This window comes from Urtica dioica, chromosome 10, assembly GCF_054948205.1.
Source record: "Urtica dioica subsp. dioica isolate 48M chromosome 10, U.dioica_male_clone48M_v1_H2, whole genome shotgun sequence".
NCBI lineage: Eukaryota > Viridiplantae > Streptophyta > Magnoliopsida > Rosales > Urticaceae > Urtica > Urtica dioica.
The window spans coordinates 18030315-18049490 of NC_142765.1; the positions used below are offsets into that span (position 1 = coordinate 18030315).

Below are 19176 nucleotides of genomic sequence, written 5' to 3' on the forward strand. Positions count from 1 at the left end.
TAGCACTGTTCTTGTCTATGCTGTTAATCTTACTGAGTCTAGACCTGATAGAACCTCTTTGTGGCATCTTAGACTAGGTCATGTGAGTGATGTTGGGTTACATAAGCTTAACAAACATGGTTGTTTTGGTAAGGACCATGAAAATAAACTTCTATTAGAACTGTGTCCTAGGCAAGTCCAGTAAGGTTAAGTCCCCAAGTCTGCAACCCATAGGACCCAGGAAATTCTTGAGTACATCTACTCTGACCTTTGGGTACCCACCAGAACTAAGTGCCATGGAGGTAGGAGTTATTTCATGACCCTTATTGATGATTATTCAAGAATGGTTTGGGTTTACATTCTAGCCCACAAGAATGAAGCTCTTCAGACTTTTAAAGATTGAAAAATTCTTGTTGAGAATCAAACAGGTAAGAAAATCAAAAGGTTGAGGACTGATAATGGTATGGAATATCTTGACAAAGATTTCATCACTTTGTGCAAGAAGACTGGCATTTCAAAGCATCACACTGTTCCTGGTACACCTCAGCATAATGGCTTAGCAGAGAGATAAAATAGGACCATCCTAGAGAAAGTTAGGTGTATGTTGATCCAATCTGGTCTCCCTAAGTCTTTCTGGGCTGAAGCAGTGCAAACTGCTTGTTACCTAATCAATAGGTGTCCATCTTCTGCTATATGTTTTAAGACATCTATCTAGATGCGAACATATCGCCCAGAAGACTATGGAAAGCTTAGGATTTTTGGATGTTCTCCCTTTGCACATGTAAGATAGGAAAAACTAGAACCTAGAGCTATTAGGTGTGTCTTTACAGGCTATCCCATAGGTGTCAAAGGTTATAAGTTGTGGTGTCTAGAACCTGGCCATAATAAGTCCATAGTGAGTAGAGGTAGTATTCAATGAGTTGGATTTTCCCTACAAGAAAGACCAAGAGATTTCTCAAGTTGAACCTAGAGTCTTAGAACAAGCTAGAACCACTGAGAGTATTAAGAGTGAGGTGGAGCCCATAGAACTCAGTGAAAACATGAACCAACAAGATCAATATAGGAATGATGAGAGCCTAGATGAGTCTGAGAAAAGCTATAGACTTGTTAGAGATAGAGGAATAAGAGTCAGCAAGCCTCTGTGAGATATGATTTTGAAGATCTTGTAACCTATGCCTTTAGTGTTGCTGAAGATATACAAGAGCCTGAACCTAAAACCTATAAGGAAGCTGTTAATTCTGCTGACAAGGAATAGTGGCTTGATGCAATGAGAGACGAGATGAAGTCCCTGGATAAAAATGAGAGTTGGATTTTGGTGGATAAACCTCATAGTAAGAAACTGGTTGGGTCAAAGTGGGTGTACAAAAGAAAAGAGGGAATTCCTAGTGTAGTGAAACCTAGGTACAAAGCTAGGCTAGTGGCTAAAAGGTTCACTCAACAGGAAGGAATAGATTTAAATGAAATCTATCCTCCTGTGGTTAAGCATAGGTCCATTAGGATTATCTTTTCCCTTCTAGCTCAGTTTGACCTTGAGTTAGAACAATTAGATGTCAAGATTGCCTTTTTGTACGGTTGTCTTGATGAGGTCATTTATATGAAGCAGCCAGAGGGGTTTGAGATTGGAGATAGGGAGCTGAGAGTGTGTTTGCTTAAGAAGTCCTTATATGGTCCTAAACAGTCCCCTAGACAGTGGTATATGAAGTATGATGAGTTTATGTTAAGACAAGATTATCATAGGTCTAGTTATGGTTGGTGTGTTTATTGCAAAAACCTTAGTGATGGCTCTAAAATATATCTATTGTTATATGTTGATGATATGCTTATATCATGTCACAACAAAGCTGCCATTGATCAGTTAAAGGCACAACTCAATACATAGTTCGAGATGAAGGATCTTGGACCAGGAGATTTCTAAAGACAGAAGCAAGAAGAAGCTGTTTTTGAGCCAGGCTGAATATTTGAAGAAGGTGATAGATCGGTTTGGAATGAGTGATGCCAAGGCTGTCCACACTCTTTTGGCTAGTCATTTCAGGATAAGCAATGAACAGAGCCCTCAAACATATGATGAAACAGAAGATATGAAGGATGTGCCATATTCGAGCGTGGTGGGTTGTCTTATGTTCGAGATGGTATGCACGCGTCCACATTTGGCTCACGCGGTGAGTGTCATAAGCTGGTTTATGGCAAATCCAGGAAGGGCTCATTGGTCAGTTGTGAAGTGGGTTTTGAGATATGTGAAAGGGTCACTGTGCAATGGTTTGAGCTATGGTGGAGCCGATGACATAATGGATAATGTATCTGTTTTCGTTGATTTAGATTTTGCTAGTAGTATTGATACCAGAAAATCACAAACTGGATATGTTTTCTTGGTGTATGGAACAACTACAAGTTGGAAGACAAATTTACAATCTGTGGTAACTCTGTCAACAGCTGAAGCAAAGTTTATCGCAGTAAAGGAAACAATGTGGTTGAGAGGAGTACTGCCGAGCTTGGGGTGACACAAGAAGAAGGCTTGAAGGTCTACTGTGACAGTCAATGTGCTGTGCGTCTGTCCAAGCACCAAGTATATCACGAACGCTCCAAACACATTGATGTGAGAATTAATATCTCAAAAATTTTGGTTTCGTCCACAGTGCACTTTTTACTTATGTTTTTCTATAAGAACAATATATTATATATTTCAAACTATTATTGTAAGAATTATAACATTGAAAACAATTAATATATATATATATATATATATATATATATATATGTGGAATTATAACATATATTGAACTTATACCACGTGTGAATAATTTAAGGCCAATATCACTTATTAGTAATTGCATGCTTTTATTGGAAATAAAATATCAAACAAATGAGATACTTTCTTTGCAAGATAAATAAAAACTATGGGACACATTGTAATCGTAGAGAGCAGAGAACACATATTTTGGTGGCTCAGTGAATTGAATGTATAGTATACTACTTTACTATACTTTTATCTCTGCTTATCTTTAACTGTTCAATACCTTTTGGTTTGTCGGTCTATACATTGCTGGTTTTGAATGTTCAACGAATTCCTCATATTAATTGCTATAACTGAAGAAATGTTTGTTCATTTAAAAAAGAAATAAGCTCAAAACACTTCCAGATTATTATAGGTCTTTGGAGTTTCAATCACAGAATTTTAATTTTCTCTCGTGTTCTTATGTGAACTTCCAACATTTTTAGGATGAAAGTAATATCACTTGTCGAATTTTTCTATCGCTGAACCAATTTTGCCAATCATAATATACTCAACAGCTTGCCATATATTCAGAATCATTTCTTTGTTCACAAGCCTAATATTACACTCAACAACTTGTTTACTGAGTGAGTAGAGTTTTTTTACTTGCGATTGGCTGAGCTAGATTGTCAAAGCCGTTAGTCATGTAAGCTTCTAAAGTCGATCCAGTAGAAAATCTTCCAGTCGGATTGGATTCATCGACAGAGTAAGAGTACAGCTCTCAGTCTAAGCTACTTCAGAATTTCACAAGAATCTCCAACATCGACAAGGCTTGGACTTTCAAGTCCAATCCCGGTATAACTACTATTAAGTCCCTTAACACCATGAAATCCGTTATATAGTTGTTGACATCATTGATAGTTTATACCCAACTTAACTTTTTTTGGGTGCAGGAAAAAGGTTCTCAGGCAATGTTTTTAGTCAGTCAGGCCGATCTTTTTGGCGAACAAGAGGAGGAAGTTTATGCTCTCTGCTCGAATCTCGAAAGAGAGTACTGATTCTGTCGAATTTCAATGGACGCCGTTCCCGTTGAGATGACGGGCGTGTCTACAACTGTGTCGTCGGCGTCGGGAACAAAGCTTCTTGTGATTCGGAACCCCGGAAATGACTCGCCATGCAAGATCGAGATTTGGGGAAGTGGAGAAGGAATTCCATGTCCCACAATCTGTTCATGGATCATTGTATATTGATGGATGGTAATACATTCCATGTTTTCACTATTTTTGCCGTCGGAAAATTTGAGGGAGACCTAAAGATAGAACATGGATTTAGTACGAGAAAGCTCGGAATAAAAAACTTCTATAACAGGCCTTGCGGGTTGTACGAAGTTAAAGCGCCGTCTTACGACAATGGTGATTCTGAGTGAATTCCTAGAGTGATAGGGAAAGGGAAAGTTTTCCAAGGGGGTACAATTTTCAAACTGTATAGCTCATAGAACACACAAGGGTCTTGGATAGGTATAGCTTTATAGCACATCAATACAGAGTCTCGGGAGTCTCAGTTGCATCTTGCTCAGATTTAAAACGTTTTCCTTGTCAGTTTTGATTAGGGATTGGCCTAAGTGTTTGGCGACAATAGAGCTGTTTCTCTCTTGCAGCCATGCGTGATTCAGCTACATAGCATTTACACTTTTGTTAGGACCTCGGATTCCCGCTTAGGAAAAGAAGAAAAGTTGTGAGGTAGAATAGAAACATGAGAGTTTTATTATTAATTTGGTATTATCACATCATAACTCTCCCTCAATCACACGCACACCATGCACAAATGCCTTTTTTTGGTGTAAGATTATATGTAAATTTAGTATATTACTATGAGGAAAACGTGAAAAGATCATAAAAGCCCTTGATTGAAGTTGAGGTAACTAATGTCTTATAAGCAGTTGAATCACTAGTATGAATGTATTGTAACATACCAAGCCAAACACATGATATGAAGCAGAAGAGGGGTTAGCTCAATGAGATCGAGTCACACGAAGTGCAAAAACTAACAATAAAAGAAAAAGAAACAAACGAAGGATTTCGTAATGGCTTTGTATATAGCCTTGCATTATTCAAGCCTGCAATAATCCAGAATAGCTAAACAATAATAAAGAACAGATCCTTTAGATTTCTGGGTATAAACTTTGGATATTATGGAGAAGCAATGAAAAACACCGAGTCTTGAACTTACAATACTAACTGTATAGATGTGTTCATCGCAGAAAAGATGCATAGGATAAGGTAAGAATGATTTTTTGAAAATAGACAAGCACTAGATAAAATAACTTAAATTTTGGATGAGGAAGTATTAAGCAAAAGTTGTTCTTTTGATTTTCTTGCACTTGCCGGTTTGTCGAGCATATCGGCTTTTCCTTTGCGACGATTCACAAATTTCGGGACGGGGCAAGGCATGGAGGAAGGGTGAAGAATAGACAAATGAAGCAAGAGATACCTGACGCCGAAAAGATCACACCACGGGAATCGGCCAAGCTTTTCAAAGGCGTCGCTTTCGACGTCGTAGAGACAGACGTCCTCGCGGTCGGTGGTCACAAACAGCTTGCCGCCGTCGTTGGGATGGAGGCCGACCACGAGGCCCGTCCGAGGGGGAAAGCTCGCCGGTTTCACGTCGTGCACGAGACTCCAAGAACGTTTATCGTCTTCGAGCTCCCAAACCCTGAGGGAATAGACCCCTCCGGTCCCCTTCTTGTACCACTGGAGCTGCGAGAGGCGGAGGCGTCCCAGCACGCTCCCCATCCTCAACCTCGTTTTGGCGTCGCAGCAAGGAAGCTCAACGCGGCGGACCCACCGTTCGAACGGGTCGTGGGCCAGCAATACTGTCGCAATCACATCTCCGCCCAGACAGTAGAGAGCGGTGCCGCTCTGTACGCAATCCCTGTCGAAATCCGCGGCCTCCTCGGAGCAGCCCGGGAAAGGCAACGAGGAGTCGGTCCACTCTCCCGACTCGGAGCAGAACACCCTCGAGTTAAACCGCTCGTCGCCAATGCTCGTCACGTAAACAAGCTTGAAGTGAGTGTTGTCGAGTGACGGAGACAGTATAGGCCTAAGCCCCCCTAAAAAAAATTTGTTTTGCACTTTTGGCCCAATTTTTATAAAATTTTTACAATCAAGCCCCTCCTGAAATTTTTTACAATCAAGCCCACCTGAAATTGTTTTTTCAAATTAGCCCCCTGGTGGGCTTTTCTGGCTCCGTCAGCCCTACGATACTCATCCGATGGCTGTACCCTTGAGGAAGGAGACTCCACTGCTTCGTCAGCGGATTGTAGACGCAGAGTTTTCGTTTCCCGCTGAGCGTCGCCAACAGACCGCCCCCGGAAGCTAGTAACGACGTGTTTGATATGTACGGGAGAGACTTCAGGCACTTCTCTCCTCCTCTTCCGGCCCCCATGGAGAGCTCGTATATCGGCACGTCGTACAACGCATACTTTCTGAACACGTGTGTGAATTGCATGCACTCCTTATTCTTCTTCTTGCGTTCGTTGAATCTCTGCTTGAAATCGGGGCAGTTGATCACGCTCCACCATTTCTTGCACACCGTGCTGACTCGGATCGCCGTCTTGCAATCTGCGAGCCGAACTAATATCTCCCCCACGACGTCTTCGCAAAGCCCAGCCATCTTATCTATATAATATAATTGTCGATACATTCTGTGAGATTTGTATGATTTCAAAAACTTGCTATTCACTGAATTCCTCAACCAGAAAAGAGAGAGCATAAAAAATAATAAAACACGCGAAATACCTTTTTTAAACGGATCTTTTCCTCCCTCGAATCAACGAACAACTGTTATTGATTGATTCCACTTTTTGGACTCGGAGCTAAACTTACGATATTCGGCGGTGTTGCGTTTATGTGATTGTGTTACTCTGTAATTATATATGATTATAATAGGGCCTTTATAAATGCGAAAAGCCCAATCCTATTTTAGTTCCCATTCTAAATATCCTACAATTCCGCGCGTGTAGAAACAGTCTGTTTTGTATCTTGGGTTTGTTGTATTCGTGTTTAAATTTTAGGGTAATTTAGTAAAATAGCCAACTTAAACATTGAGAATTGCTAAATAGCCAAGGTTTGGTAAATAGTAGGTAAATAGCCATTTTTATATATTTACAAACGTAAATATCAAGTAAATAGCCACTGCCATATTAAGTCACGTCATCATTTATGGCTATTTACTTAATATTTACCAAACCTTGGCTATTTAGCAATATCAAACGTTTAAGTTGGCTATTTTTCTAATTTTTTGTAAATTTTAAAAGAAGAAACTAATGCTCGTCAATGCTTGTATAGGACATTGCATCATTTCTTTTTATCTTACTTGTCTATTATCAGAAATAAATCAATCGTATTTATCTATGCGAGTTGTTTCTTTGTTTAATGTAGGTCAATTCTTTGGCTTCGATTTACAGTCGCTTTTGACCACTCCCTTTTTCAGGCCCGTCTATGGATGACTGGTTACGGAGGGACCGTTTTGTTTTTGTAGGTTGGTCTGGTCTACTGCTCTTTCCTTGTGCCTATTTCGCTTTAGGGGGTTGGTTCACAGGTACAACCTTTGTAACTTCATGGTATACCCATGGATTAGCAAGTTCCTATTTGGAAGGGTGCAACTTCTTACTCAATGTAACTTTTAAATTTTGTCAATTTTATTTTTTAAATAATATTTCAAACCGTAACACAAATTGTATAATTGCCCCCTAATTTATGGTCGCACTGCAAAATACCCCCTATCTTTTTAAAACTATTTGTTAACCCCCTGCTATATAAAAAAGTAGCAGTTGGGTCCTTCCGTCAAAAAAGTGGCCCGATCATCAGTTAAATAATCACGTGGAACGCACATATTCTGGTAAATAAGGGTAATTTTGATAGTCGGATGAGGGAGTGTATTTAATTGTTTGTTTATTCATTTAAATTAAATAAGTTGAGGTGTAAAAGTAAATTAAATAAAGAAAAAAACAGTAAGTAAGTTAAAAAAAACAGTTGGATGTAAAAATCCCAAATTGCATCGAGTCTTAACAGTAAAACCCTAGAACTGAAAAACCAGTAATGGCGAAAGGTAAATCTCCCAGGAAGTCGTCACCGGCGCGAAGGTCTGTGGCATTTTCTCACTTGAAGTCGAAAGGGAAAGCAAGTGTGAATAAGAAATCGACCGCACCGCCCAAGAAATCGCCGGCTCAAAACCAAAACAGAAGCAAAAATCGCCTGTTCCGACGAAGGAGTCTCCACCGAGTGAGAACGAATGTACAGGTATGAACATTTTTGTGTCTTTTAAGTGTTTTTTAAAGTCGATAATATAGTTAGGGACCACAATGCTTTTGTCGAATGGGTCCAGGGTATGAAAATAAGTTTTTTATTTGTTTTTTTTATGGTTTTTGTCCCCTTTTAATATACAGTGGGTCCTTAGTGTCGGCAGATTAAATTTATGTTTAGTCTTGGTTGGTTGGTTGGCTATATTTAATTTGAAGCCGGGTTTGTGTTGTTGTTCTTTTATGTGGTTTTGTTTTTCTATTCATGTACTAGATTTGTTAGTTCTTTGAAGCAGTGATATCCCTTTGCACTAATAACGTGGGTTACGACCTGTCCTTGACATCATCTCCACAGTCTTCAATTCGCAAGAACATGTCGGCGGCTCGCGCGTGGACGTTTCGCCAACAACGACGTCGGATTTCTTGTGATTAGACGTGCTATGGCTTCTCTCCATACCGACGACACCTAAATTAGACGTGCAGAAGTTTTGAATTTGAATTTGAATCGGAGACGCTAACCCTAGCTCAATCGATTTGGGGCTCAATCGATTTGGGGGTTCTCTCTTTTTCGAATGGTTTTATATTCTCAATAAAAATGGGAACTGAAAATAAAATGAAAATCAAAGCAATTTACTTGATACCTCGTCCAAGGACATTCTCGTAAATTCATTTAACTCTTGTACCATGTGACTACCACGTGGCCATTTAACTGACGGAGTGGGCTTATAATACACGAAAGGCCCATCAATTTTGTCGGTCGTGATATTGAGTTCCAATAACCTCAACTTTATATCATAAGTCATCTTCTGTCAGTGAGACCATAAATCAGGGGGCAATTATACAATTTATTCTTAACTTTAATCATAAAAAAATATGACTGTCAATAACACAAAAAAGGTTATTTTTGCAATAAACACAAAAAACTTGCGATAAAGTAAAAATGTCTACCACAAACAAACCGAATCGAAAAACTCAAACCGGGATGAGGAATGATGACAATTCTGTCTTGCGTCAAAATCAAACGAAAACAAGACCAACAAAAAATAAAGTACTCAAAAGCAATATAGAAATTAACATAAAAATCGAAAAACAACCAAATCAACTGAAAAAGCAAGTGAACAAAAGACTAAAAACAAATCTAAACAAAACGAGCCGTCGTAATAAAAACCCCAAAGTTGCTCTCCACCAAACCTCCGGAGTCCAATATTTTTTTTTGCTGAGGACAAAGACTCCATCCTTTCAAAGCAACTGTTACAAAGGGACTCAACATAAGAGAAAAATAATAATGGGGAGTTAGTTCAGCTTATGTGTAATATTAATACGTAATAGTATTACGTATCAATATCTTCTAAGGAAAAATATAAGTGAACATTGGCACTATTATTTTTTTCTAGCGTGACACGCGAGCTTTGTTTTTTTTTTTTTTTTAACTTTATGTATGATTTGAGTAATAATTTATTTGATTACTTATTTGTTGCCATCCATAATTTAATTGCAAACCCACGAGTGTGTGATTAAGTTGGATATATATTGATAAGTGAGATTCATTCACACTTATCTATGGCTCTTAGATAAGAATCGAAACTTGTTCTTAGTGTTTTTGATGTTATTTTGTAGTTTTATTATGTTTTCAGGATAAAGAGAGTGAGAGAAGGCTGTGGTGCGAAAACGGGCTGAATCGGAGCTAAATCGAGGAAGTTATGGCCTTGTGAAGTCAAGTCAACAAAAGTCAACGACGGTCAACAAGAAGTCAACGTTTCAAGGGTGCCACGCCGCGCCTGTTGTATGGTGCGCCGCGCCCTGGTGCTTAAATTTTACACCGAGAGCTGGAGCAGACGACGCGCAAGAGAAGCGCGACGCGCCTTCAGAATTTCACGAGTGGCGCGGCACGCCTGTTATGTGGCGCGCCGCGCCAATTATTTTTTCAGTATTTTTGGAGCTCGTCTTTTAAATCATTTTTGGCCCTTGGATCTCATCCAAGGGTTCATATTTGCTCCAAAAACCTCTCTTAAACCCTCATATACACTTGTTCAAAGAGAAGAGAAGTTTTAGAAGAGAACACTTTTATTTTTGTTTTGAAAACTTGAGAGAGAAAGTGAGAGAGAGAAAGCTAGGGTTTGACACTCATTTTGTTCTTGAGCTTGGGAGTGAAGAAGAAGAGGGAGAAGTGACAACCTCCACCATCCTCATCACCTCCATTTGTTCATCCTTAACTCTATCTCTTTTATTTATTGTTCTTTATTTATTTACTCCACTTATTGCTTTGTTGAACATATTTTAAGCTATTAAGTATTCTATTTGAGTTTTTGTTGACTACCTTTATATATTGAACATTGAGTCTTGTGATTATTTTATTGTTTTATCTAAGTGGAATATTGAAGTAGTGCTTGAGTTTAATAAAAGCTTCATTTGGTTGTTGAGATTAGCATTCAATGTCTTGTTTCTTTATTGTTTTACTTCTTTTATTTATTTCAATTTTACTTTGTTTATTCTTAATCATGAGTAGCTAAGTAGATTTGGGGTGCGATGTAGTTGAGTTGGTTGGTCAAACATTTGGACTAGATTGGTGCTTCATGGTTGGGTTGAGAGTGAAAATTCTATGGGTATGGGTGTGTGTTAGCGCTAACTAGAGTAGCTACCTAGTTAGTGAATCTTAGACAAGTTTAGACACCGAGAGGTAATAAACGAGTGAGCTATACCCATCTCATCTTTAACCTTCCTAGAGCTATAGAAAGACTAGGGGGTAGTTGTAGTTGATTGAAATCCCGGGCTAAATGCGGTTTTGTGTTTTAATAGAACCCAAACCGAGAGGTGTAAGTTCGACACAAAGTTAGATTCCTAAAGACTCGAGAGAGATTAGTGAATGTTATAGGAGGGATTGAGACTAAGTTTTAACACTCTAAACCCGAGCTTAGAATCGTATCTTGACCGACCGACTCGATGAAATAACGAAATCGTGCCCCTTCTTTTTAACTTGTGTTTAACTATTGTTTTCACTTTTGTTTACATTTCATCTTGCTCTCAAAACAATAAAAAAAAAAAACCCCCATTTTTTTATTTCCATAACTCGAAAAAGAAAGCTAGTGAGTTTGCTTCGGAAATAGTCTAGAGTCCTTGTGGGATCGATATCCGTGCTTTTGCACTCTATTACTTGACGACACGTTCGCTTGCGTTGTGTAGAACTTTTCTTTAGTTAAGAAAATTCCCATCATATATAGAGCTAAAGATTCCACTATTTTTGTTTCCAATCCCTAATCGCTTCGTCCTAGGGTGTTCATGAAAATCGCCAAGCCAAACAATCCGATCATCTAAACTAAACCGCACTCTTTTCTAACTCGCCCCATTAGAATCCAATGAAGTTTGGATTGTAATCAACTCAAACCGAAAGTGTTTCGAGTTGGTTTGGTTTTTGATAATCATGAGATTGAGTTGAACCAAATCAACTCGATGCCGTTAGATTAAGAACCTATGCTCACGAAAAATAAAATGTGTTATCAAGGTAATACAAAAAAAATATGTCATGTGTTTTATGATTTTTTAGTGAAAATATAAATGCATTTTTAAATTAATTAATTATTTTGTATGTGTATCTTTGTACTAACGACAGTTGGCAAAGAGATACTACAAATAGACTCGTTATGATTATTAAGACTTAATTATATTAATTTCTAGAATTCTATTATTTTATTCTATGAATTATTATAAAATTTTAATCAGGGAAAGATTATTTATGAAGTAAGAAATTTGAGATGAGACATGGTTTATTTATTCTTAGTATTTGCATGACTTTTATGGAATTTGTATCAACGATTCTATTTTATATCTTTGTTGTGATAAATTAACCCAAACGAATCGACTTAAGCCGCCCCAAATAAACGAAATCAAAACAACTCGATAACTATCGGTTCGGGTTGGTTTTGTTTCGGTACCATAAACAGTTATAAAAAGACAAACCGAAAATTTTGAGTCAGATTCATGAAGTGTACAAACTCGAATAATTCAACTCGATGTACAGGCCTATGAGTCCTATGAGTTCTTCCCCAATTATCTTCGCTATACTCTAAAATTATTATGGAGATACGACACCTTACTAATCTCTACAAACACATTCACACATTTAAGTTTGGAATTTTGTTTTTCAAGTGGTCCACTATGTTGTATATATTACACATATTATCCATCGAACTTTATCTTCAAACAGAGAGAATCTAAAATCATATACTAACTAGACTCTTAAAAAAATCTAAAATTGAATCAAATCAAAAAATTCACAATTAAAGTCCTTTTTTTAACTCCCGTCCAATCAGGTGAAAAGCCGTGACATAGTGTATCAAAAGAAGTAAGAAAAATCACACGGATTAAGCCACATGAAACGTAAAATTGTAAACTAGTCAACGTTTTAATTTTTTTTTGTTTAAATAGTCAATTTTGATGACGTAGCAATTAAACCACTTTTTTTCCAATTTTTCCCTTTTTGTTTAAATATTTATTTGAATAAAAAAAAAATTAATGATATTATTTGTTTCTATGTCCATCTCTCTCTCAAATCAGATTTGCTTTTTTACATTTAAAAACTCATAATATTGAATGACGCAAACTACTACAAATGTACAATTCTTTCCTTCAATATTTAGTATATTAACAATATTTATTGAATTACAACAAAATTTCATATTGAAAACAAGTGCATGAGTTAATTAAATATCAATATAAATTGATTCATTGACTCTTTTTTCTTTAATTCATTAACCCAATTAAATATTTGTATTTTACAACTAGTCTTGCTATTTGCATACGATTTCATGTATCGTTCATGTGAGACAGACTTTCCAAATGAACATCAAAGGACATAAGTTTCCACATATCTATCTCTCTTAAGAAATCAACGGCGTGGTTAAATCTATGGCGACGGCAGAATCGGACCGGTTTCATTCACGGCGGCGACATTGGAGTGCGAGCGGGCCATGATGACTGATCTCTAACCTCAGCCTCAGCTTCCGTTGACGAAACCCACTTCATCGGCAAACTCACGCTTTGTCGCGCGATGACAGAAGGATGAGGTCAATATATATTTTTGTGTTTATTTATGTTTATGTCGGTATTTTTGTGTATATTTGTGTTAATGTCAATATATGTATGTAAATTTGTGTTGATTCATGTATATTTGCGTTTATTTTTTGTTCTATGTTGTATACATTGTTTATTTGTGTTTATATGTGTTGGTAAATTTGTTTCAGACGGCGGCGGAGTCAGACCGATTTTGTTCGTGGCAGCAAAGGTGAAGGGCAAGCAGAATCAGCGGCATAGTCAAATCTCAAGTTTCGTATATGTGGTATATGATGATGATTTTATTTCCTTTTTATTCCGCATTGAATGCAGTTGCTGATTTCCCTTTATTTCGCATTTAATGCAGTTGGGTGGGTACAATGTCAACGCACGAAATCTGGAAGAATTCAATTTGATTCAGATATTGAATTCTATATATCATCGGCTTTGCCCATTTAATGAAGGGTATTGTTATCTCATCAAGTAGGTTAATGTGGTTTATTGGCTATTCGACAAAATAAACCAAACATTGGCTATTTTAACAATTTTATGTTTCTGATTGCTTACTATAGATTAATGATAATTGTCAGCGGATCAGCATATTGAACTATACATTGAGTCCACTTTCTCAAAAGCCAATGAAAAATGATGCATTAAAATAAATTTCGCTGATAATTATGAATTCTCAACCAGAAAAGTTAGAAACTCTTCGGGCGTTGCTCAGACTCAAATTATATAGCTGGTCAATTTTTATTTTCTTGATGTTCATAGCCTTAATCTCGAGCAAGACGTCGTGGCTGATCCACGAAAAGCTCAAAAACCAAATCGAGCTTTCCCGCGGGAATCTCAGGTGGGACATCACATCTTTTTTAAAATTAAATTGTTCCTCTAAATAAATAAATAAATCCTTAATATTTTATATTTTCAGCTCAAAATTATATAATTTTTTATATTTGACTCTCTGAATATTTTTTTCTTACACGCTCTTTATAAATTTACAACTTTTACCCTAAAATTTTACAGTTTTACATTTTTAGTCTAAAACTGTATAATTTTTCATATTTACCCTCTTGAATTTTATTTTTCTTACACCCCCTTATAGAATTTAGCATAATATTTTTAATCAAATGTGCCCCACTTGACTACAAATTCTAGCTCCGCCACTGACCACACTGACGCCAAGCCTTGACACCACCGATTATCTACGCTGCGGCCGGAGCTCTCGTTGAAACTCTCGCGTGCTTCACCCTGGAGGCTCTTCTTCCCGAGAATCCCTCGGTGTACGCGGTCATGTGGCTCTCCGCGGCTGCCCTCGGCCTCGAGTTACCATTGCTCCGTTCCAACACTGATTTCACTAATAAATTCCACAGATATTTACTAAGAATATAGGCAACGGTTACTATTTGGTAAATCATTACAACATGGATAAACCACGAAATGATTAATAAACCACAAAAGTACGATAAACAACCGTATATTCAGTTAAAAATAAGTTTTAATAAGATATAAAACAAAAGTAATTAACGATATCTCATTTACTAATCATATGAAGTACCATAGATTTCATGTCGTAATACGTAGTATGAGCAACAAACGACCAAGTGCCACTACCGACCCCGGATAATAACATGCAGATTTCTTTGATGATGGGAGCGATGACCACCAGCGGATCATCGTTTTCTATATTTACTTGTTGAAGTAGCTTCTTAGAACTTGTTAATCGCGTTTTTGGATTAGCACTAAGAACCGTCTGTGGTTCAATCTAGGGTCGGACCCTATGACCGCACGTAGGTTGAGTTTGGTGAAGTTCTTCTATTCTCGTCGTCTTTGCCTTACCCGAAAGTGGTTTCCGGCTCCTTGTCACTTCGTCAATAGTAGGCTTTCGTGTTCTTCAATCTGAGAATCAAGACACATGAACTAGGGGACGCGGAGGGTTTTCCCCCGATGCGCGCTCCGACGCTCAACATTAGTAGAGGTGGGGGGTCTCATCTGTCTCTAGAGGGTAGAGAGAGGAAATATTTCTCTAGTGAGAGAGAGGCAGAGCTTTTTCAAGTCCAAAAAGAACTTACCTTGAGAGAGAGTTGAGAGTGGTATTTATAGAGGCTTGAGACTTGTCTTGATTATTTGTTCAAGGAAAGAGATGTGTGTTTTGCCTTGTGGCAAGTGAGGTTGGTGGCAAGAAGCCCTTGGTAGGTTGGCGGCAAGGAGCCTTGGACAGGTTGGCGACATCATGGCTAGAGGAGTTGGCGACAATTTCCTCTAGGTGGATTTTTGGGGTTGGCGGCAACCTGGAGTGGGCGGAATTTTGGGTTGACGCCATCAGGTTGGTGCGTCATCAGGTTGGCGTCATCTCAAGTTGGTGTCACCATCAAGTTGGTGGCATCATCAGGTTGACGACATGGCAGGTTGGCGCCATCAGGTTTGTTTTGTGCCCAAAATGAGTTGGCGTCAAGAGTCAAGGTTGACTCGAGGTTTAATCAAAAGATTTCTCTTGTGAACTTGAGATTTACGTATGGGCTTGCCTTGTCGTTTTTACTCTCAGGGTGTCATTTCTACCTTACGAAAATCTGACCCAACAGAACTTATTGTAGCTCGAAATCATGAATCCATAGTCCCCATGTCGTTTCCGACATAACCTAGTTGAATGAATTATATATTGAAATAAATTATTTGATTGATAAGCATTAGGGAAACCACCTAAGTCTCGCTTGGTTCAGCCTTGTCGTCATGTAAGTGACGGCGTTTAGCGCAAGTTGGTACTCACTTTTTTTGTTCCGAAACCGCTCGGTTCGACATTTGAAAATCCTTCGCATCTTGGTGATAAAGCAAGCGGACTCCACATTTTATGACTTTGCAGGGCTTTGATCGACACTTGTGCTGCACCAGAAAAGACGTTGCAGTCAGAGCCGGCCCAAGGGGAGGGCGAGTGGGGCATACGCCCAAGGCCCACTCCCAAGGAAGGCCTCTCTTTTAAAAAAAAAAAAAAAATTCTACCTGGGCTGCGAATTTGGAGCCCTAAAGCCCATTTTTGGGCTGTTCTTCTGAATCAAATAAAAGCCCAGATGGGCTGTTCTTCTGAATCAAATAAAAGCCCAGCGATTATAACAGCCACATGATTATTTGGTGCGATTTTTTTCCCAAAGCAATTATTTGGTGCGATTATCAAGCCTAATCTAACGTTAATATTATTAAATGGATTATTCTTGAAATCTCAAACGTTTTTTTTAACCGTTATACTCATTCTCCCTGTTTCTTATATATACATCATTAAAGTTGGAAGAAAATTAATTCCGTTTGTAAAAAAAATTATTTCCAACTCAAACAACACAACTAGTTCAACTTCAAAGAAGGCTCTATTTGACATCAACAGACCCTGCGACCCTGCATACCAAAATTGTTCAGTAAGAGCATTTTCATCAAGTTATTTCTTTCTTATTGTTATTAACTAAATATTGTATTGTTATTTCTTATTGTTATTTACTAATTATTATAATATATTTTCAGGTTTATTAGAGAAAGAGAGATAAAGAAATCAAGCTATTTCCATCAAGCTATTTTCGGGTTTTATCTTTCTTTAACCCTTTTTATTTTTAATATTATTTTGCTTTCTATATTTTTTGTTATTTTTTTCTTGTCTTTGTTGTGTTTTTTTTTTCAATATATTAGTAATTAGTATTAGTCGATATGTCGAGTAGGAAATACCTATCGGGATATGAAAAAAAACAAAAAAAATTAAAAATAGAAAATTTTGTTAAATCTCAAAAAGGAGCAATTGAAAAATTTGTTTTATGCAATAAAAAAGATCAAGCAAATTCAAGTAAACAATTGAATGAAGGAATAATGAAGAGGTACTAGGCGATAACAATGATCCAATAGTAGAAAATACACAAAAAATTGAGAATACATTAGATGATAACGAAAATCAAGAAAATAACGATGACATGAGTCGTATTTACGATCCGGGAAGATGGAAAAATTTAGATAGCAATTCAAAAATTCTAGTAATAGAGAAAGGTCCAATACGAGAAAGTGATATAAAGTTTCCCAAAGATGAAAACTCTAGACACTTTGCGATTTCTCATTATGTAATAAACTTGTCAAATGGAGAGAAACATGATAGGAGATGGTTAGTTTATTCTAAAGATTTTGACAAAGTGTATTGTTTTTGTTGCAAACTATTTAGTGTTAAACAATGTTGAGAAACATGAAGGAACTAGAGATTGGAAACACCTTAGTTACAAGTTGAAGAGTCACGAGACAAGCAATGAACATTTGATTAATATGAGTGCTTGGTTTGATTTTGAGGTAGGCTTGTCTAAGAATAAAACAATCGACAAAGATGTCCAAGAAAAAATTAATAAAGAGAAGGAACATTGGAAGAATGTCTTGGTAAGAATCATAGCCATTGTGAAAAGTCTAGCAAAAAATAATTTGGCATTTCGTGGAAGTAACGAAAAAATTCATCAAGAGAACAATGGAAATTTTTTGAGCTTAATTGAAATGATTAGTGAATTTGACCCAATCATGAAAGAGCATATCCGTCGTATTCAAAATGGTGAAATTCATAATCATTACTTAGGACATAATATTCAAAATGAATTGATTCAATTATTAGCAAAAGAGGTGAAAAATACAATTTTGAAAAAAATAAAAGAAGCTAAATACTACTCTATTATTCTTGATTGTACTCCGGATGTAAGCCACCAAGAACAAATGACTATGATCCTAAGGTGTGTAGATATTTCTAGAAATCCTATTATGATTCAAGAATATTTTTTGGGATTTTTGAATGTTGACGACACTTCCGGAAAGGGACTTTTTGATGAGCTTGTAAAAGAACTTGAATGTTTAGGGCTCGATATACAAGATGCTAGAGGTCAAGGATATGATAATGGATCTAACATGAAAGGAAAAAATCAAGGGGTGCAAAAAAAATTATTAGATATAAATCCTAGAGCATTATATACTCCTTGTGGTTGTCATAGTCTTAATCTAGTCATTTGTGATGTTGCAAACTCTTGTGTTAGGGCCGTATCTTTTTTTGGAGTTCTTCAACGAATTTATACTTTATTTTCTTCTTCTCCCAAACGATGGAAAATTTTGAAAAATAATATATCTACTCTTACAGTCAAGTCACTATCACAAACTCGTTGGGAAAGTCGTATAGAAAGTGTTAAAGCAATTAAATTTCAAGCTCCTAAAATTCGAGATGCTTTATTTGAGTTGGAAGAAACAAGTGAAGATCCAAAAATAAAGAGTGAATCTAAATGTCTAGCAATATATGAATTGGAGGATTTTGAATTTTTGCTAGGTATGACTATTTGGTATGATATTTTGTTTGTTGTCAATTCGGTTAGCAAAAACTTTCAAAGTGGAGATATTCATATTGATGATGCTATAGATCAACTAAAAGGTCTTGTTTCATTTTTTGAAAATTATCGTGAAAAAGGATTTGAATCTTCTTTGACTTCGGCAAAAGAAATTGCAATTGATATGAATATAGATCCTATATTTCGTGAGAAAAGAGTTATTCGTAGAACAAAGCATTTTGAAGAAAATAATGTTGATGATAACATAAGATCTCCCGAGGAGTTATTTAGGGTTGAGTATTTTCTTTTTATGGTAGATCAAGTGATAACTTCTCTTAGAACTAGATTTGAACAATATCAAGTATTTGAAAATCTATTTGGTTTTTTGTTTAACTTTAAAAAATTAAAGCTTTTAGATGAAGATACTTTGAAAAAATGTTGTTTAAATCTTGAATGTTTTTTAAGGTGTGATGGAAATTCTGATCTAGATGGCTTGGATTTATTTTCTGAATTACAAGTTTTAAGGGAAGTTTTTCAAAAAGATGATAGTAACTCGATAGAAATACTTAACTATATTAAGCACATTGATTCTTTTCCTAATGCTTATGTTGCTTATAGAATAATGTTGACTATTCCTGTTTCCGTTGCTTCCGCAGAGAGAAGTTTTTCGAAGTTGATAAAGTCTTATTTGAGATCATCCATGTCCCAAGAAAGACTTAGCGGGCTTGCTATTTTGTCAGTCGAAAAAGAGTTGCTAGACAAACTTGATTATAAGGATTTAATTTCTGAATTTGCATCTCGAAAAGCAAAAAAAGTGGATTTTGTGTAATTTT

General features: G+C 36.8%; 1 protein-coding gene across 1 annotated transcript; it reads right to left on the reverse strand.

The window, feature by feature from the left end:
• Positions 1-4799: 4799 nt before the first annotated feature.
• LOC149383674 (uncharacterized) lies at positions 4800-6361 on the reverse strand. The gene is made up of 3 exons (XM_089627879.1): positions 5953-6361; positions 5074-5798; positions 4800-4805 (listed from the first exon to the last, which is right to left on the reverse strand). The coding sequence occupies exons 1-3, from the start codon at positions 6359-6361 to the stop codon at positions 4800-4802; spliced, it is 1140 nt and encodes a 379-aa protein (XP_089484005.1).
• Between the last annotated feature and the right edge of the window lie 12815 nt (positions 6362-19176).